A 22,681-nucleotide genomic window follows, 5' to 3' on the forward strand; every position below is an offset into this window, starting at 1 on the left:
AAAAAACACCCTACTGACTTAATATGCATTAGTTGACTTGTATTAATGAAATTTTGCAAGTCCTCAGTGTCATAGTCAGTTATCGGAATACCACTTATTTTTTCTTCATTGTTGATGATAGTATTGAAATCTCCTCCAATCAGCCATGGGCCATTAACATTGCTTTTATAAGCCTGCAACTCTTCCCATAGTATCTTCATGTTTCCATTTTGATTAGAAGCATAGATTATAGTAATTAGACATGTCAGGTTTCCATCCTTTGATATAACACTACAATTTATGTATTGCTTTGAAGATACTAAAACCTAGACAGTGAGGATATCTTTATCCCATAATATCCAAATTCTTCCTTTGTTTGCTTCATTAGCATTAGAGAACCATTCCCAGTCTTTTGCACATTTCCTGGCAATTGACTGCATTTTCTCTTTAGCAACTTTAGTTTCCAATAGAGCAATAAAAGATAGACTATATTCATGTATAAATCTCTTTACTATCATATGTTTAGAGGATTTGTTAAATCCTCTAATATTCCATATTGCCAGCTGCATTATAGTAGATTTCCACCTCTATTTACACTAGACGGGTCTAAATCCAGGATCTGATGCTCTAATATGGAAAAATGTAAGGCTTGAATTGAAGGTCCAGGATCAATTGTATATCTTCTGATTGCCCTAGTTTTAGAAGCACTGGTGAAACCAGAAATGTTCACATCTTGAGAGATCAACCTTCTGTGCACATACTATGCATGTTTTACATAGACATGCTCTTCTCTATTGCTCTAATTTCCAGTTTTATCTACATGTTGTCTAGAACTTTTTCCTCCTTCCTGATTGTGATCCCCAACCATTGGTATTGGCTCATTATTATTACCATTTACAAGATCAACCTGATGTGCTTCTTGATCAGAACCCATGCCTGATCTCCCAGAGACTTGCTGATCAATATTTTGTGCTATAGGTACTTTTGGAACCTATATCTTTTTAGTAGCTAGCCTCCTACATTTCTCAGTTTTATGCCCTACCATTTTGCAATGTGAGCACCAACTAGGCTTAAGCTCATATATCACCTTTTGATTGTAATTCTTACCATCTAACTATTGAATTACTATCTGATCTGGTAAAGGCTCTTTCAAAGAAAACTCTACTTCAAGTAGCACTCTAGCATAACTCAACCTCTGCCTTGTTGCTGTAAGTTTATCGGCCTCCATAGGTTATAGAGCAACTATAGCTGTAATCTTGACATCCAACTTATTGTACGGCCAACAGAATGAAACACCTATCCAGTAGTAAACCGCCTTCTATCTTTATCGCTTGTAAAGTCTGCATCTACAAATCCAACCAATTATGTACTATTCTCTCGGAAACAAATAGCAGTGTTCTGAGTACTTCTCAAGTAACAAAGTATTCTCTTAACAACATCCTAATGAGCTTTACCTGAATTCGCCATAAACCTACTGACAACTCCCACTACTTAGGCAATGTTAGGTCTTGTGAATGCTATGACAATCATAAGGCTTCCTATTACTGATCAATATGGTACTCAAACATGTCTGCCTTCTATGCTTCAGTGTTAGGATAATTTTTAGAATATAACTTTACATTTATAAGAAATGGGGTATCAACTAATCTAGCATTCTGCATATTGAAGCAACGCAGAATCTTTTCAACATAACTCTTTTGAGTTATCCAAACTTTCCTATTTTCTACCTTATTGTACGGTCACCCCAGGTATTCGATTTACAATTCCAAGATCCTTCATATCAAATTCCCTGGCCAGTTTAGCTTTAACTGTTGCAATACTTTTCTTGCTTGTGCCTACAATCAATATGTCATCGACATATAATAGTAAGCTTATGAAACCATCATTACCTAAATCCAATACATAGGCACAAGTCTACTTCACATCTTCTAAATCTCAAGCTCACAATTAAGGAATCAAATTGCCTATACTAGCATCTTAGCGCCTGTTTCAAGCCGTATAGCTATTTCTTCAGCCAACAAAATAGATTCTTCTTATTTTCTTCACAAAGAATTTACATTAAGTCATATAAATCTTCTTATCAAGATTACGATGTAGAAAAGTAGTCTTTACATATAACTGCTCAAGCTCTAGATCTAATGCAGCAACCATACTCAACAACTCGAATAGTCGTTAGACGAACAACCGGAGAAAAATCTTATCAAAATCAATACCTAATTTCTGAGAATATCATTTGAGTACTAATCAGGCTCAATATCTGGCCACATTCTCGTTAGCATATCTCTTGAGCTTGAAGACCCATCTACAACCAATAGCTTTTCCCCTCTCTATAGATAGTAAAAATATACTCTCTCTTGGACCAATGTTGAGTCCAAGTCCAAGAAGTAAACACCCCTAGGCTAAACACTTTGGATTGTCTCAAGCATCAGCATATAGTAGGCTACAGCGAAGTTCACTACATCTGAGCCATAGAGGACCCAAGTCCGAGTCAATCCTCAAGTCGAACTCAGGGCTAAGTCAAAAGACATCCTCAAGTTGACCAAGTCAATAAACGAGCTCAAGTCAGTTTATGAGTCAAATCTAAGCTTATCCACACAACTCACCTAGATCTAACCTGATCAAGTCAAGAGTAGGTCGACACCTACTTTAGACCTTAGGTCAAATCGAAATGCGTCATTAAGTTGGTCAAGTTACAAGTCAAATTCTATGCTAAATTCAAACTCGCTAGTGAAGTTCGCTAACTAATTAATCAATGAACTTTACCTACATCTACCTACATAGGCCAAGTCGTCCACAATTTAGAAGTGGTGGCCCACCCATGCCCAAAAATGAACTTCGCCCAAATAGTCTATATGGGACATACAACGAAGTTCATCGAATCCATAGTGAAGTTTACTGAAACCAAAGCCACAATAAAGATCGCCAAAGTTATAGTGAAGCTCACCCAAGCAGCAGCGAGCTCCGTCCAATAGTCCACGTGGGTCGTGTTACTCATTCTGGTGACATGCGCTTATGGTCATTATTGATGAACTTCACATGTGGTCATTATTGGCGAGCCTTACCCATGGTTGCTTGGGGTGAACATCGCCCATAACTATTTTCAGAAGCTATTTTTAAGGAAATGGTTAATGACCATTAACTTACCTATTTAAGTGGAGTTAATGACCACTAACTTAATGACCACTAACTCACCCATTTAAAGGGGAGTTAATGACCAATAACTCACACATTTAAGAGGAATTAAGGCTCACTAACTCATCCACTTAATGCTTCGAATCCTATGTATAGTCATGATCAACAAAGGGGCACAAGGACGGAGGAAAAGGTCTTAGGGCTAACGTTATTCTTGGCTAGACTTCTTTCCATTGAGGGGGGGGATTTAGGACTACATTAACAAAAAACATATCTCTCCTTTGTTCTCATTAATCTTCATAAATTATTATTATCGGCTAATTATTTGGCATTATCAACGATCCTTGTGAAAAAAGATTTGTTCTCTTCAACTAGTCATCTAACTTAATCAACAGTTCTTGTGAGAAAAGATATATTAATATCTCTTCATGCAGAAAAGATTTTGCTATATTTTAAGATATTAGAGATTATCAATCAACAAAAGACTCATCGTCTTAGTCAGACGATCAACGGATTACAAGATCGACTCTTCATCGGTACACAAAAAAGAATCCCAAAAAATAAAAAAATTTATTTAATTATATTTTTTATTTAAATCTACGTCAATTGCAATATAAAAGTTTTGGAGTAGGATGGCAACTCTACTATAGACTTTCTTCTCAAATAATGAGAATATTTTGTCTCAATCCAATACTAAGGTCTTAGGTCTTTTACTGAATCACTGGTCATTAAATTTCACCAAGTGAAGTTTGAGGAATTTACCTCCTTTTACCAATCATCCATGGCCACCACCAGAAGCTGTCATAAGATGTGCGACAATGCGAGAACATGGTCAAATTCGACCTTCACACATGTCAAGGCAAACTTCGCCAATGACAACTTGAGCTTCACTGGAAGATCACATGTCTTCTGATTTTGAACATCAGTCCATAACCTCTTTGGGGATTCACTTTAAGGCATCACGCGATGCTCGCTACACTTCTTTAACAGAAATAAAGAATGAGGGGAATATACCTCATGTAAAATTCTATAAGGAAAAAAGCATCATCTTTGGTGATTCATTGTCCAAATTATAAATTCTGACTTGTGATAAGGACTTGATTGAACACACTAGCCGAAGGTCAAAGCAACATTGTCATAAGAGATGTTCACTTTCTAAAATCCAAATAGTCAAAGATGACGCTAAGAGGAGCAATTGCCTCAGCTAAATTGGAGCTCCCACTGAGCTAAGAGAGATTCTATCTCTAAAGAGGGCATGCCAATACTAATATTGCATGACACCTAAGGGAAATTATCATGGCAGTCAGCAAGGCGAGCCTCTCTGAAGATAGCCTCAGCCTTACCGAAGGCAGAACAGACTTCCCCCCAAGCAAGGCGAACCTCACCAAAGACAGCTCCAACTTCGATGGAGGTAGAGTGAACTTCACCTAGAGTGAAGACAACTCTAGTTTCATCTACAATAAGATGAGCCTCGCTGAAGACAACTTTAACCTCATTGAAGGTAAAACAAACTTCGCTAAGAGAAAGATAAGCCTCTCTAAGGATAGACTCAGCCTCACTGAAGGCAACCCTAACTTCACTGGAGGCAGAGTGAACTTCACCTAAAGTGAAGAAACCCACGCCAAATGCAGGCTCAATGTCATTAGAGGAAAAATAGGATTCACCCCAAATGAGATCTCAATGACCCTCACCCAGAACAAAAGCTAAGATATTCAACCGTCTCTCGGATTTGGATGTCAGTCAATAACTCTCTGGAGTTTTTTTTTAAAGCATCTTGCGATGCTCATTGTGCTTCCTTAAAGAAAACTAAAAATGGGGGTTATTCTCCAATCAAATTCGCCCGTAGTGATTTCAAATCTCAATCACAAGTTCAGACTTGTGATGAAGTTACAATGACCACGTCATTTGTAAGTCAAAGCTACATCATCTCAGGTGATGTTCCAATGACGAAAGCTGGCCTAGCGAAATTACTTTCAAGAAGAGTGACTACCACATCGAGGAGATATGTACATCTCCATCTATCAAAGAGTTGTTATTTACCTGTCTAAATCTATTCACCAAACCTTCAGAGTTTAGAGGCAAGTGGAAACAACGATCTCACAAGGATAAAGCTACTTTCAACCTTGATCTCCAAGAGTTCACAGTAAATATGACTGATGTAACCCAAGAAGACGACACTAGCACGTCAAATCTAGAAACTGGTGGTGTCTATGGCCACTACATCGAGATGAAGGGTAGCAATCCTCTTTGAATACTCTATTTTGAGGTCGCCATTTCGACGACCTCCTTTACAAGTGGATCATCCTTTTGCTAATGATATTAACATTTTCATAGCATCAAACACAACTCCTAACTCAAGTCAATGGCAGGAGTGGACATCCAACATGGCAGATAGAGAGACTATCAATGATCTAATTCACCATGTGGAGGCCCAAAAGAAGGCATCCAATGAGCCTTTCGATCGACTCGATAATATGTTTCAACAACTGCTACTTACTTATAGCTACCTGCGAGCACTGTAAAAGAGAAGAAGCTAGTTAGCATCTCTGTCAAGAAGGAGTCACTGCACCAACAAGATGTCTTCTCTTCTCGATCAAAGTCTAAGACATCCAGTCTATTGAAGACAAGGCGTAAATTGAAAACACTCAAAGGCCTCCAAAACCAGCTCAAAACTCTTACACAAAGGACTGAAATAAAGAAGGTTAGGATCACTCGACCTTAACCCATCGAATAGGACTCAATACCCTATCCGATGAAGTTTAAACTACCAATGTTACACATGTTCAATAGCAAAGGTTCCCCTAACTAATATATCTACTACTTTTATCAACAAATAGAAAATATAGTAGGGAATGAAGGTATCATGGCGTGACTTTTTATTGGATCGCTTTAGGAGGTACCCTTTGATTGGCTCTAGAATCTGACCGAGTGATCAATCAAATCTTGGGCTGACTTGGAATCACAATTCTTGTTCCAATTCCATTAGAACCAATCTGATGTAACAATGGTCATGCACCTTTCAGAGAAACAAAGAGGAGATGACTCAGTCAGAGACTACATCGAGACGTTTTGTAATTTAATCTTGTTTTGCTAGAACATGTCCCTACCGATGTTGCTCCAAACATGCCGGTATAACTTTGTTAGCCAAGTGGAAGCCCACATGGATGTTGTTAAGGTTAATTCATGGAAAGATCTAACTAAATAGGCAAAAATTGTCGAGAAATCTGCTGATAGGTTCAATCAACGTAATCCATGGTCAAGCAACAAAGACAATGACAGTGAGACAAGACAATCCTCTGATGATGAGAAAAATATGAGACAATCCTCCTAATCAAAGTTCAACACTCTTCGAATCTCGTCGAGCAGAACCATCAACACAACCTCTTGCTGCTATGGCAATGTTTCTTCAGCAATAGCAACACAATCTATCATGCCTTTGGCAACACTTCCTCAGCAACGCCAATCTACCTTCCTATGGCAATGGCAAATGCTTCTTCAATAACGACAACACAACCTATCATAGCTATGGCAACATTTCATTAGCAACGCCAACGCTACCTCTTTTGACTACAATAACATTTCCCCAATAATGCCACCCTAGTTTGCCAGCTTTTTCTTATAAGGCATGAGCCCTTAATGGCTGTCACGCCCCTGTTTTCACACTTAGATGCAGTCCAAGGTGAACCCAGAAATATCAAACCTGACATGCACCTCCACTATGTAACAACATATTTCACCAATCACAGTAATATCCTCTAGCCAAAACCAATATATATGAAGGTACAAAACAGGAATATAAGGGAAATAAATACTATAGACATGATACGGAATGATATATCTCATAAATAAAATCATGTCCTAAATAAACTAAACTGGAATACAACTGATATACATCTGGAGTATAAAATAACATGATTTTTCTCAACATGAATCGACTAGAAATCATACTAAGGCAAATTGTCTTAACAAAATGAGTACAAACTCAAATGACTGAATGGAAATATAAGACTACTATGGAGTCCATACTAGTAAAAATATGCGACAGTGACTATACAAGAACTCTGTCACCCTGCGACTCTCCGATGCTCTGAGCTGCCTAAAAATTTAAAATAAAATAAAAAAAAGAATAACAACAAGAGCGTTAGAACGCTAGCAAGATCACCTCGATCCGCCCCTAGGGGTAGGGCTACTAAGTATAGTGGAGGCTCTATCTATTAAGCATAGTTTACGTAGACCATTTTCCTCAAATCTAGGTAGAATTAATACTTAAAAATCTACAACACGAGACTGGTACGTTAAGCGAAATAATCCAAATAAGAAAACCCTCATGTATATACCATATGTCTTAAATTATAGATATCTAAATATTAATACCGAACTAAGAATAAACAATCTAAATAGAATCATTAATTAGAAATCCATAATATGAAACTGGTACTTCGAGCGAAAAAATCCAAATAAGAAAACCATCATGTATATACCATATGTCTTAAATTGTAAATCGCTAATCATTAATCCCAACTAAGACAGAAAAGATCATCACTGGAAAGTAAAGCATCATAATAGAAATATGCATGTGTGCATATCTTGTTTACTCACAATCATGAGTAACTCGATAAAAATACAACTCAATAATGAGTTGTATCATACTTGGCGTCCACCAAGGACTCAAGATAATTGGCCTACAATATTATCATCCTCTGTAAATTCTCGACAGAATATGCACACACCTCTGCACAAAATTATGCGGAAACTAAGACATAGGTTCACTAACCTCTGCATACGCTCGTGCGAAAACAATGACAACATAGGCTCATCGGCCTCGGCACACACTCGTGCAGAAACAATAACTTAGGTTCATCGACCTCTGCGCACACTTGTGCGGAAATAATAACAACATAGGCTCATCGGCCTCAGCGCACACTCTTGTGGAAAAAATAACATAGGTTCATCGACCTTAGCGCACACTCGTGCGAAAACAATAACATAGGTTCATCGACCACTTCGCACGCTCGTACGGATAAACAAATATGTATAGTGGAGTGAAATTCATCACGGTCTCATTTGCGGTGTACTAAATCACTAACTCAAATGTGTATTCGTAACAATATTTTATCATAATCCCCTAGGATACTCACATGTGTATTACGACATATTCATGACTGTGGGTGTAACATCGAGCGGCTCAAACTCCGCGATCGCGTCTCAAAACGGCGCAACCAAACTCCACGATCACGAACAAAGGTGCAAGAGAAAATCCTAAGTTGGTTGGCCGTCCCTTAGGCGTCGGTCTATCGGACACAAACGTGCACGTTGTGCACTAACAGGACCTCGCCGTGCATATGAATAGTACACATACGTATAAATAGTAACAATCCTTGTGAATAATGTCATACTCATGAATAGTACTCGTATGTATGAATAGTAATAGTACGTATAAATAACAACAGTATGTATGAATAGTGTGCGTACACATAAATAGTAACAGTACTTATGAATAGTACTCATACATATGAATAGTAACAGTACTTATGAATAGTACCGTATGTATGAATAGTAATTTTAGCGTTGAATAGCAACTCCGCCATGAACAGTGCTTTCCGTGGTGAACAGTATTCGCTGACAACTAACATTGTTTTCCGACAGTGAACAGTGTTTCCGACGGTTTTTTCCAATATTTTCGGATTGTATCTACGATTCTATTTATCAATTTAGGGTCTAAACCATCAAAATTAAAACTAATTAGGATGAGATTGGAAAAAGATGATCTTACCTTTAGAAGTGGTTTTGATCCCCTAAACAATTGATTCGTATAAAATTCCTTTACAAAAGTTGTAGATCCGATCTTCCTCTACAACTTTGCTTTACAAAGTTTCTTCAATTTCTAACAAAAAACAATTTGGGATTTTTTTTTGAGGGAGAGAGCGGTTGTTCACGGGAATGGGAAAGGAGATGAAATGAAGGAGAGAGATGATGATTATATATATATATATATAGGGTTTCAGTCTCCGTTGTCAGAACACAATGAAACTTTACTCACAGCCTGATCTTGAAATTCTAAGATCAATGGCACAAACCTCACGTCCATCTGATCAACAGATAAATTACTAAAAATACAAATATACTAGATTTTAGCAAACTCATGATACCGAGGCTGAAACTACAAATCGATTCCAATCTGATCCATTCATTCTAAAATGATCACAAATCATAATAAAACTTATTTATTATCATTTAAATTATTTCTCAATTTTTTTAAAGCTCATTTAAAATTATTTCACATATATGTATTGAATTGATCTCAAATCAACTCCTAGCATACTTAAACATTAATATATGTTATTTATCACTATAATAACATATTTATTATTATTTATCACAAAAATATTTAAATTTACGGGGTTTTACTATGGCAACATTATTTTCTTCGATATGTCCAATAGTACAAACTCTGTCAAAGCAATTAGTCGTCAAGTTCAACATCACGCCTCTAACGATGGCCTTTACATGGTAAATGACATCAGAATTTAGCTCTCTATAGGTACTCATGATAAAGTTAGGATATCTGAGTTCTAGGCTTGTGAAATCATTTTGTCCTTGTGTAGGAACTTTATTTCAATAGCTCATCGCAATAGAGCCATGAAGGAGTTATCATCATAGGTGTGGGGGTAGTGCTCTTCATATTCATAGACCAAGTCTTATTCTAATAACATGGATGAGTATGATGCCCTCATAATTGGCATACAATTCACCTAAGACATGGGTGCTCAATATCGTGAAGCCTATAGCGATTCTAAGTTGATCGTCAATCAAATATAAGGAGAATACGAGGTCCAACACAATGATCTCTACTGCCATACGATGAAACATTAATGGAACCTACTCATTCTTTTGAAAGCTTCTACATCACTATGTAGCCCCCCTCAAGAATGCTTACGCTGATGCCTTAGCGTCTCTAGTAGCTACTTTGCCCTTGTTCGATTGGTGTTACCCAATCGTCAACTATACCTTGCATGGTATAATGTCGAATCCCTATCCAAAGGAGATTGTGCCACTTCTTCTACAATCTCGTCACATAAGCATTGTACTGTCGATCATTCGATGGGTTATTACTCTTGTGCTTATCACCAAGTGAAGCTCTGAGGTAATCAAAGAAGTCCATGATGATACATTTGGAGCTAATCAAGATTTCTAACGTGGTTAAGTTTTTGAAGCACCACATTATCTACTGATTCGGCATCCTTCATAGGATTATACATGATAACAAACCATAGTTCGTCAGTTGACCATTCTTCAACTTCTACAATAAGTTCAGAATTCAAATGTGGCTTCTACTCCATACAATGAGCTACTAATGGTCTAGCTGAAGGTTTCAACAAGACCATTATCAAATTTCTAAAGAAGTTCGTCTCCTCCAACAAATGAGATTGACACAAGAAATTCTGAGAGTATTTATGGCTTATCGAGTATCAGTCCGCACTCCCACTGGCTCCAAACTTTTTTTCTTGGTCTATGGATGAAGTCGTGATCTCTTTAGAAATTCAAATGTCGTCATTGAGAACTACCCTTGCCGAGAAGATGACAACTAAGGGACAACATCAAAAGCGTCTCTAAGAACTCGAGACGCTAGATGAGTTGAGACTTCAAGCTCAGTAATAAATCGAGATCTACCAGTCACGAATCTTGAGAGCCTTCAACAGGAGAGTCAAGAAACGATCCTTCAAAGAAGGCGACCTAGTCTTAACTGTTCATCGACCCATGGTCATGACGCACAAGACTAAATGTATATTCCAACCTAAATGGGAAGGACCATCTGTAGTAGAGACATGCTACTCAAAATGATCATATCACCTAATTAACCTAAATGGCAATAGGCTCATGGCGCCAATCAAATTGAAGGTTTCTCAAGAAATATTACCCTCAATCTTGGCCAACATCATCTCCCCATTGTGATCCTAGTCACGTTTAAGTTGACTGTAAATATTGATCATCCTGGTCTAAAATCCCAATCAAAATCTCCAGTGAGTCATCAAGTTAACACCACACCTCTGCTTGACTCCAAATGCATTACCACTGTCATGTTAACATTACACCTATGAATGGTTTACACCCTAATGATCTGATCGGTTAACACTACACCTCTATTAGACCATTTCGTCGACTGGTTAACATTACAACTCTATCAACTTGTCTTTTTGGATTCGATCGGTTAACATTACACCTCTATTAATCTGCCTTTGTCAAAAATTGATTACTTAACATTACACTTCCATCGATTTTCTATCGTTAAGTTAAGATTATACTTCTAAATGATAGTCATCTCCTGGACTCTTTTGAACCAACCGGTTAACATTACACCTCTGTCGGTCACTCTCTTTAGCACGTTAAGATTAAACCTCTATCAAAATTCCTTAATATTGTTATGTTAATACAACATCTCTGAACAATGCCAACTTTGCAAACCTGATATATATGTTAATATTACACCTCTAATAATTTGATTCTATCGACCGGTTAACATTACGCCTCTGTCAACTTCCCCAATTGTCATGTTAACACCACACCTCTGAACAGTATGCACCCTTGGACTTACACATCTGTCAGTCCTCTTTCGAATCAATATGTTAACATTACACCTCTGTCGGTCTCTTGTTACATTCAATGGGATTATGAGGTTAAAATATTTCCTAACCTCCAATGGGCCTATGAGGTTAAATTATTTCCTAACCTCCAATGGGATTATGAGGTTAAATTGTTTCCTAACCTCCAATGAGATTATGATGTTAAATTGTTTCCTAACCTCTGACTAGTATACGAGGTTAAACTGCTCTCTACACTCTTTTTTTTAAACAACATAGATATCATTAGTAAAAGGGGGTTACATGGTTACGCCTCTCATAGACTTTGAGATCGATCGAGTCATGAAGTGAGTCATCCCTCACTTGTACAAAAGTATACACCATACATATAAGTGTAAAACAAAAGACATATAAGCTATTAACAGAGAAGCTCCTGAACAAGACAAAATACATCAAGAACTAAAAAAGGACTCCAGATTACAGCCACTGCCTCCTCAACTGGGTACATTGCCACCTGTGGAACAAATTAAGGGGTATAGAAAGCTATCAACTTGGCCAATGTCGCAGGCACAAATACCGATCCGGCTTGGGCATGGTCACAAAAATCTGCACTATTATCATGTGATCTCAAAAACCATCCAATACCATGCTCATTGTCAAAATTGCTGCAGTAAGAGACCAGGACGTTGCTGCTCAGTCCAGTAGCATCATCATAGATATAAGAACATACATCAACACGGCTATAGGAGAATGTCAAATTGGCCATTAAGGCTGGAGCAATCACCAAAACCCTGTTGACCTGGGCACAAAAGAGAGATTCACCAGTATCACATGAGCTCAAGAATCAGCTAGTGCCATCTAATTGTCAAAGCTGATCGGACCCTTGGGGGGGGGGGGGGGGGGTTAGAGGACCAACATAATTCGGAACCCTGCAGTAGGTTTGGCCCATCTGATCCAGCCATATTTGTTTCTGGATCGGCCTGGGGAGGTCCTCCAGAGTAATAAAGTATTGAACATGGGGAAGGGAGTGACCCGAGTTAGATAGGGCATCCGCAGCTGAATTGGATTCTCTCACACAGTGACGAACAGGTAGTAACTGTTCCATACACTCCAATGAATATACAAATATAAACTGTTTCTTCATGGTCCAACACTTTAAGAGCTTAAACTGTGTAGACTCCAACAAGTACATGAGTATAAAATATTTCCTACGCTCCTGTAGGCTGTCTAAAAATTACTGCAGATAGTTAATCATTACAAAACGCTGACGATAAAAGTTACAATCTGACGACTTTCACGACAACATACAAGAGTTACAAATTGAAGACTCTCACATTTCTAAGAGCCAAATGTAAGGACTACAAGATGACGATCTTCGCAGAACTTGAAAAAGAGATTACAATTAACGATCTCTTCAAAGCAAAACGCGAGGGTCTAACACCGCATACCAACTCTAAAACACGAGGGTCCACCCTCGCGCTCCAATTCTAAAACGCAAGGGTCGCCCCCGCATTTCAACTCCAAAATACGAGAGTCACCCCCCACGTTCCAACTTCAAACGCGAGGGTCGACCCCTGCGTTTCTTAGGCTAAACGCGAGGGTTGCTCCAGAACACAAATCTTGCGTTTGACTGTTTTAATTATAATTTGAACGATTCAAAACTATTTTCCACATAATGGGGCCATTAAGCCCACATTACGGAGAGATTTATGAGGTCAATTACACCCCTAGATCTCTATAAATAGCTGAGAATTCAGTCGAATAAGGATCTTTTTTGGGGATCATCTTGGGTTGGCTATCTTTGAGATCGGCTATTGCATTAGAGAGAGAAATCATTGGCTCATTTTGTTAAAAGAATTAAAATTCCTTTTTAAAATTAACTCTCTTACAGAATTCTAAACTCGTCCAGAGTACTAAACTCGTCTAGAGTTCTAAACTTACCTTGCAAGTTCTTCCAAGACGTCAAGTCAAGAACCAAAGACGAAGCTCCACGAAACAAGGTGTTCGGATCGTCAACGGGATGCAAGAAACAAACTCCCATAGACACCACAAAGAAGCCAGTATTAAACAAAGGGAAGGATCTTCGTCGATTCTTCTCTCTTTTGTAAATCGGGAAACCGATAAGAAAGTTGTAATTTCTTTTTCTAAATCAATTAGAGAGAGATTACTTTGAGAGATTGTAATATTCTTTTTCTAAATCAGTTAAGGAGATTAATTTATTTCTCAGTTTTCTTATAATTTTTCTCGTAAACAGCTCCAACTACACAAGAGACTAAACCATGGAAGCCAGGAATCTCCCTAGCTCGGTAAAGATGATGGAATATTCCAGCTACGTATGAGTATAAACTATGATTAAACATTTGGCTAAACTCCAACAACTATGCCAACATCCGTCTACACTCTAGCAGTTACGCTAAGATCCGGCTATGCTATAATAATTATGCTAAGATCCAGCTATACTTCAGTAGCTTCGCCAACATTCAGCCATGCTCCAGTAGCTACGCGAACATTTAGGCACGCTCTAGTAGCTTCGCTTGAAATATGGGTTCCAAACACATAACTAGATGGAATCTCAACAACAAGCACTTTAAAATACAACCGAGCATTCAACCAGGATGAATCTATAGCAAAGGAATCCACTTTCAATAGTACGTCTTTGACAACCAAGTAGACAAACAAGAAAAAGTTTCAACTTAAGCAAGACGACTCAAAGTACGTTTAATAGCACACCTCCAGCTATTACCCAAAATATTTTGATCCATATTACAAACCAAAAGTAGGATCTCGAAAAGTTTGGGAGGTCTTGTAGATAGTTAAAATATACTCTTTCTTGGACCAATGCTCAGTCCGAGTCCAAGAAGTAAACACTCATACGCTAAACACTTCAAATGGTCTCAAGGATCAAAATATGGTAGGCTACAGTGACGTTCACTGCATCTGAGCCAAAGAGGACCCAAGTCTAAGTTAATCCTCAAGTCGCACTCAAGGCTAATTCAAAAGGCATCCTCAAGTCGGCCAAGTCAATAAATGAGTTCACGTCGGATTCTGAGGCAAATCTAAACTTATCAATGAAGTTCACCAACCAAACAAGTGAACTCTGTCACACAGTTCACCTCGAACCAACCCGATCGAGTCAAGAGTGGGTCGACTCCTAATTCAAACTTTAGACTGAATCAAAAGGCATCATTAAGTCGGCCACGTCAAGTCGAATTTTGTGCTAAATTCAAACTCGTGAGTGAAGTTTCCAACCAATTAATTAGCAAACTTCATCCACAACTACCCATGTAGTCCTAGTCATCCACGATTCAGAAGAGATGGCCTACCCACACGTAAAATTAACTTCGCTCACATAGTCCACATGGGACATATAGCAAAGTTTGCAGAAGTTGTAGTGAAGTTCGCTAAATCTAAAGCCGCAACGAAGCTCACCAAAGTTGTAGTGAAGCTCCCCCAAGCAGCCACGAGCTTCACACAATAGCCCACATAGGCCATGTCACCCATTCTGACGAAGTGCGCTTATGGTCATTATTGACGAACTTCGCATGTGGTCATTATTGGCGAAATTCACCCATGACCGATTGGGATGAGCGTTGCCCATAACCATTTTCGGAAGCTACTTTAAAGAAAAGGGTTAATGACTACTAACTCACCCATTTAAGGGGAGTTAATACCCACTAACTCACATATTTAATGCTCTAAAACCTATAAATAGGCATGATCAACAATGGACACACGAGCGGAGGAAAAGGTCTTAGGCCTAACGTTATTCTTAGCTAGACTTCTTGCTATTGAGAAAAGAGAGAGATTTAGAAGCTACATCGACAAAGAGTTCATATCTCCTCCATTCTTATTGATCATCATAGATTATTATCATAGGCTAATCATTTAGCCTGATCAACAATCCTTGTGAGAGAGGATTCATTCTCTTCAGCTAGATCATCTAACTTAATCAATAGTTTTTGTTAAAAAGGATATGTTAATATCTCTTCATCCAGATAAGATTGTGCTATCTTCTAAGAGATTAGAGATTACCAATCAGCGAAAGACTCACCGTCTTAATCAGCCAGTCAAATGAGTACAAGATCGACACTCCATCGATATAAAATAGAATCTTAAAAAATATAAATTTTTCTTTTATTTTATTATAATCTTTTTATTATAATATGCATCAATTGTAATATAAAAGACCTAAAACACCCTCACGAAACTCTACAAAGTCCAAGTTTTGTTCATGTGTAAGGCTTTAGCCTCCTATTCTCTAGCTGCTCGCTATCGGCTAGCATCAGCTATTTCACATTCCTCTTGATAAGAATTAGGTTCTAGATATTCTATTATACATGCATAGGTGGTGACATAGTCTTGCATCCAAACTAGAGGGCGCCTTTGTCGGGTTGAATTTGTTTGGTTAACTAGCTCATGAAGAGATTGTTCTTCATGTTCATCTTCTTGATCTTCATGCTTTTGCTCTTCTTCGACTTCCATATCTATCTGGCTATCTGAACTTTCCTGATCTTCAATTAGAATAGTCTCTGTTATTTCTGTAGTGGACTGCTTCTTTTCTTTCTACAATGAATCTTCATTAAAGACAGCATCTCGACTTAGCTTCAACTTGTGGTCAGCAGGATCCTACAATCTGTACCCCTTCCATCTGCATAGCCAAGAAAAATGCACTCCTTCGATTTTGGGGCCAATTTAACCCTCTGGTTCTTAGAAATCCAAGCATAAGCATCACAACCAAAAATACAAAGAAATTAATAATTAACAAGTTTTATAGACTAAACATCCTCCGGAATTTGGCAACCCAGTGTAGCGATAGGATTTCTAGTCACCAAGTAACAAGCGATGCTAACTGCTTCAGCCTAAAAAACCTGATCCAGACCAGCAGCGTACATCACACTAGCAGTACGATCACTAATTGTTTGGTTTATCTACTCTGTAATGCCATTTTGTTGCAAAGTGCCTGGAACTGACAACTATCTTTTGATGCCATGCTCACTACAAAAATCCTAAAATTCCTTTGAAGTATATTCTCCTCCATTGGTGATCTAAGACACTTAATACTTTTGCTTTTTTTTTATTTTCAATAACAGCCTTGCAAATCTTAAAACATGCAAAAGTGTTAGATTTCCTCTTGAGCATATAATCCCAGACTTTCCTAGAATAATCATCAATAAATGACACAAAGTACTAAGCACCGCCTAGATTTGTAGCTTTAGCATCCATGTATCAGAATGAACTAATTCTAGGAAATCTTTACTTCTGCTAGTAGATGAAGGGAAATTAGTTCTATGACACTTCCCAAACACACAATCTTCACAGAAATCTAGATCAACATATTTCAAACCAGGAAGTAAGTGTCGATCACAGAGTACTTTAAGGCCATGCTCGCTCATGTGTCCTAAAAGCTTGTGCCATGTTGTTACATAATCTGTCATGGCATTTGCCACCATAGCATCACTAACAATAGTCTCTCCAAAGAACTTGTATATACCTTGAGATAACTCTCCCTTCGCTACTATCATTGCTCCTTTGACTATCTTCATGCATCCTTTTTTTGCACTGTATTGTAACCATCTTCGTTGAACTTTCGAAGTGAGAGAAGGCTCTTGCACAAACCAGGTATATGACGGACATCATGAATGACTTGGGTGATCCCATAAAACATAGTGATTCTGACATCTCTAACTCCCATTGTTTCACATGAGATATCATTTCCAACACGAAAAGTGTTGGAATATCAAATTAAAATGCTAGAATAAATGAGTTTTAGAAGTGCAAGGGTCATAAGTTTAGAAGGTGAAGAGACATAGGTTATGGAAGAATAAGAGTAACTTACTCATTTATGACATTTATCTTTATGGCATTAAAATAGGAGTTTAATTTGTGACTATTGGTATGCCTAGACGTTTTTGTTTTTGAAGCCTATATAAAGGGCTATTGTAATCCTTGTTTGATATGAAGAGAGAAAATTGAAGAAAAATAAGTGAGTTCTTCATTTGAAAGAGTTCTAAGTTCGTAAACTTAAGAGTCATCAGTGGTATCAGAGCCACTTGATCCAATTTTCCCATTCTCTCTTCTTCTCATGGCTACCACAAATAATCTTGTCAATCCTCAAGTGCCAAAATTATTGAAAGATAACTATGAGAGTTGGTCAATCCAAATGAGAGCCTTATTTTCATCAAAACAAGAAGACCAACAGAAGCAACGACAAGCAAGGAAGCATGGGAAATCCTTGCGACCATCTACAAAGGTGTCGAGCGGGTGAAGCGAATTCGCCTCCAAACTTTGAGGGGCGATCTTGAAACCGCTCAAATGAAAGATGAAGAACAAATCTCCGAATATTATTCACGATTACTTCTAATTGTGAATAAAATAAGGAGAAATGGAGAGAAGATGGAGGACATTCGAGTGATGGAGAAGTTGCTCCGATCCCTCACATCAAAATTCGAGCACGTGGTGGCGGCAATTGAGGAGTCAAAGAATTTGGAGGATATCTCAATAGAGGAGCTCTTGGGATCTCTCCAAGTTCATGAACAACGAATGCAAAAGAAGGCTAGTTCCATAGTTTTGGAGCAAGTACTAGAGTCAACATTGACTCTAAGTAATCAAGGCTCATAAGCAAGAGGTCATGGTCGTGGTCGTGGTAGAGGCAGAGGACGTGGTCCCCAACAACAAACCACTCAAAATCAAGTGGAGACCCAAAGCTTTAGAGGACGAGGACGAAGCAATCGTGGAAGATCCACACCTGGGCGTGGAAGCAACAAGAATGTTCAGTGCTATAACTGTCACAAGTTTGGGCACTATGCTTCAAATTGTTGGCACAAAACTGAAGACCAAACCAATCTTGCCGAAGCAACAAATGATGTGGGTAACAACTCTACGCTTCTTCTTGCTAATGATGATTCAAGTGTTGAGAATGATGCTTGGTACCTTGACTCGGGTGCTAGCAACCACATGTGCGGGAAGAAAGAACTTTTCATGGAACTCGCAGAAGGAGTTCATGGAAGTGTGAGCCTCGGAGATTCTTCAAAACTCCCGGTTGAAGGCAAAGGGAAGATTAAGATCTACCAAAAGGATGGTAAGCCCGAGTATATTTCCGATGTTTACTATATTCCTAACATGAAAAGTAATATTCTTAGCATCGGTCAATTACTCGGAAAGGGATACAAAGTATATATGGAGAACAACCATCTTTGGTTGAAAAATACAAATGGAGGCCTCATAGCTTGTGTTAAGATGACAAGGAACCGCATGTTTCCCTTGCATCTAAACACAAAAGTCGACAAGTGTTTTCAAGGACTCATGGAGAATGAGTCATGGAGGTGGCATCTTCGCTTCGGCCATCTAAACTTCAGCGGTTTGAAGTTGTTGTCTACAGCTGGCATGGTACGAGGTCTACCAACAATTGATCCACCGAATCATATTTGTGAAGGTTGTGTAATCGGCAAGCAACCGCGACTTCCTTTTCCCAGTGGAAAATCATGGAGAGCAAGTGTACCATTGCAACTTGTTCACACCGACATCTGCGGACCGATCGATCCCGTCTCTTTGGGAGGTAATAGATATTTTATAACTTTCATTGATGACTTCAGTAGAAAGTTGTGGGTGTACACTCTTAAAGAAAAATCTGCTGCCTTTACTACATTCAAACATTTTAAAGCTTTAGTTGAAGCAGAGAGCGGCCACAAGCTAAAAATTCTTCGATCTGACCGAGGTGGTGAGTACACCTCAAATATGTTTCAAGAATATTGTAGGGAGCAAGGTATAAAGAGACAGTTTACTACTGCCTACACACCACAGCAAAATGGCATTGCAGAAAGAAAAAACCGGACCATCCTCGACATGACAAGAACCATGCTCAAAGAAAAGGGATTGCCAAAGCAGTTCTGGGCAGAAGTCGTGGCGTGCTCAGCTTATTTGCTCAACCGATGCCCCACAAAGATAGTGAAGAACAAGACACCTCAAGAGGCATGGAGCGGTTACACGCCTAGTGTGGCACACCTACGAATTTTTGGTTGTGTTGCATATGCTCAAGTACCTGAAGTCAAAAGGAAGAAGCTTGACAATCGCGGTGAAAAATGCATTTTCATCGGATATAGCGAGGAGTCGAAGGCATACAAGCTCTACAATCCACTAACCAAGAAACTAGTTGTTAGTAGAGACATTGTCTTTAATGAAGAAGAAGCATGGAACTGGAGCAATGAAGATCAACCAGTGGTGAATGAACCCGATGAGTCTCTGCATGAGGAACCATCACTAGGTACACCACCATCTCCTCCACACTCTACACCCTCTCCTGCAAGAGGTTCTCCATCTTCTGGGGAAAGTAGTAGCAGCGAATCTACCATGCAACGAGGTCCCATCAAAATGAGAAGCCTCAGGGAGATCTATGAGAAGATAGAAGAAGACGAAGAGTCAAATCTTTTCTGCTTATATGCTGATCATGAACCTCTCACCTTTCAAGAAGCTGTAAAAGAAGATTATTGGCGAACAGTAATGGAGGAGGAGATCCACGCCATCCAAAAGAATGACACTTGGGAGTTGACAACTCTTCCACAAAATCACAAGGCAATAGGGGTCAAGTGGGTGTACAAGATCAAGCGCACAACAAATGGTGAAGTTGATCGGTACAAGGCGAGGCTTGTAGCGAAAGGTTACAAACAAAAGTACGACATCGACTATGAAGAAGTCTTTGCTCCGGTTGCTCGACTGGATACGGTGAGACTATTAATTTCACTTGCAGCTCATCACAGGTGGAATATATATCATTTGGATGTCAAGTCAGCATTTCTCAATGGCGTTCTTGAGGAAGAGGTGTACGTGTAACAACCAGAAGGCTTTCTTATGAAAGGGCAAGAAGACAAAGTGTACCATTTGAAGAAAGCCTTGTATGGCTTAAAGCAGGCACCACGGGCGTGGAACGCCCGAATTGATGGCTATCTTCATCAAAACGGCTTCATTAAATGTCCCTATGAACACGCCATCTACATGAAGAGGAACCATAGAGGCGAATTTCTAATAATTTGTCTTTATGTTGATGATTTATTGTACACAGGAAGCAGTACCGAGATGCTTGCTGAATTCAAGGCGGCAATGTTCAATGAATTTGAGATGACGGACAATGGATTAATGTCCTATTTTCTTGGCATTGAAGTGAAGCAGCAACAAGAGGGGATTTTTATATCCCAGAAGAAGTACATGAAGGAGATCTTAGAGAAGTTCAAGATGAATGAATGCAACCCTGTAAACACCCCAGTAGCCATCGGAATGAAGCTATCAAGAGAAGAAGACGGACATTTTGTGGATTCAACTCTTTTCAAAAGTCTAGTTGGCAGCCTGAGATACTTGACGATCACAAGGCCCGATATTACTTATGGAGTTGGACTTGTGAGTCGCTATATGGAGACACCGAATGAATCTCACTGGCTAGCTGCGAAGAGGATACTAAGGTATATCAAAGGCACACTCAACCTGGGTCTCTTCTATGCATATGATGAAAATGCACAACTAGTTGGTTACTCAGATAGTGACTGGGGAGGTGATCAAGATGAGAGAAAAAGCACCACAGGCTATGTTTTCTATCTTGGGTCAACTGCATTTTCATGGACCTCAAAGAAGCAAGGAGTTGTAGCTTTATCTTCATGTGAAGCAGAGTATGTGGCGGCTGCATCTACAGTATGTGAAGCAATTTGGTTGCGAAACATATTAAAGGAGTTGGATCATCCACAAGAAGACTCGACTGTAATTTTTGTGGACAACAAATCAGCCATCCAGCTTGCAAAGAACCCAGTACATCATGGGAGGAGCAAACACATAGATACACGGTTTCATTTTCTCACCATTGAACTGAAGCATTGTCACACCACTGAACAAGTGGCAGACATATTCACCAAGCCATTATCAGGTGAAACTTTCATGAGGCTAAGAGACATGCTTGGCATAAAGACATTTTGATTTGAAGGGGCGTGTTGGAATATCAAATTAAAATGCTAGAATAAATGAGTTTTAGAAGTGCAAGGGTCATAAGTTTAGAAGGTGAAGAGACATAGGTTATGGAAGAATAAGAGTAACTTACTCATTTATGACATTTATCTTTATGGCATTAAAATAGGAGTTTAATTTGTGACTATTGGTATGCCTAGACGTTTTTGTTTTTGAAGCCTATATAAAGGGCTATTGTAATCCTTGTTTGATATGAAGAGAGAAAATTGAAGAAATATAAGTGAGTTCTTCATTTGAAAGAGTTCTAAGTTCGTAAACTTAAGAGTCATCAGTGGTATCAGAGCCACTTTATCCAATTTTCCTATTCACTCTTCTTCTCATGGCTACCACAAATAATCTTGTCAATCCTCAAGTGCCCAAATTATTGAAAGATAACTATGAGAGTTGGTCAATCCAAATGAGAGCCTTATTTGGTTCTCAAGAGTTGTGGGAGCTGATCATTGATGGGTTCACGGAACCTACACCAGAAGTAGAAGCCACCTATACCGCCGAAGAGAAGAAGGCTCTCAGAGAACAAAGAAAGAAGGATAGCAAGGCTCGTTTTCTACTCTATCAAGGGTTGGACGAGTCTACCTTTGAGAGAGTTGCCGAAGCAACGACAAGCAAGGAAGCATGGGAAATCCTTGCGACCATCTACAAAGGTGTCGAGCGGGTGAAGCGAATTCGCCTCCAAACTTTGAGGGGCGATCTTGAAGCCGCTCAAATGAAAGATGAAGAACAAATCTCCGATTATTATTCATTTAGCTTTGTAAAATCAATTAAAAATAGTAAAACAGCTCCAAAAAATATGAAATTTTGTGGAATGGTTTTAGACATGTATATTAACATGTTAGAGAAAGAATTTCTGAAAAATAATTTCTCATTTGAGAGAAATAAATGTTTGAACACAGATATACAGTTTCTGAAAATCTGCTGACATACACGATTTTGTAAAATCAATTGGGCACAGTAAATCAACTCCAAAAATAGTAAAAATTTTAGGGAAGTTT

The 22,681-nt window shown here is 38.7% G+C and overlaps 2 protein-coding genes across 2 annotated transcripts in view; both read left to right on the top strand.

The window, feature by feature from the left end:
* LOC109842134 (uncharacterized mitochondrial protein AtMg00810-like) lies at nucleotides 20,535-21,644 on the top strand. Its single transcript, XM_020411043.1, has one exon. It carries the CDS (start codon nucleotides 20,535-20,537, stop codon nucleotides 21,642-21,644), a length of 1,110 nt encoding a protein of 369 aa, XP_020266632.1.
* LOC109842135 (uncharacterized mitochondrial protein AtMg00810-like) overlaps nucleotides 22,012-22,681 on the top strand; it is a 6,610-nt gene continuing 5,940 nt past the window's right edge. The window contains exon 1 of the mRNA XM_020411044.1: nucleotides 22,012-22,333. Coding sequence (XP_020266633.1) covers nucleotides 22,012-22,333 — 322 coding nt within the window. The remainder of the gene's footprint in view (nucleotides 22,334-22,681) is intronic.

Source organism: Asparagus officinalis, chromosome 5 (genome assembly GCF_001876935.1).
Source record: "Asparagus officinalis chromosome 5, Aspof.V1, whole genome shotgun sequence".
Classification (NCBI taxonomy): Eukaryota; Viridiplantae; Streptophyta; class Magnoliopsida; order Asparagales; family Asparagaceae; genus Asparagus; species Asparagus officinalis.

Coding starts and splice junctions, on each gene's coding strand:
- LOC109842134 (XM_020411043.1), top strand. CDS start 20,535: ATGAAAGGGCAAGAAGACAAAGTGTACCATTTGAAGAAAGCCTTGTAT.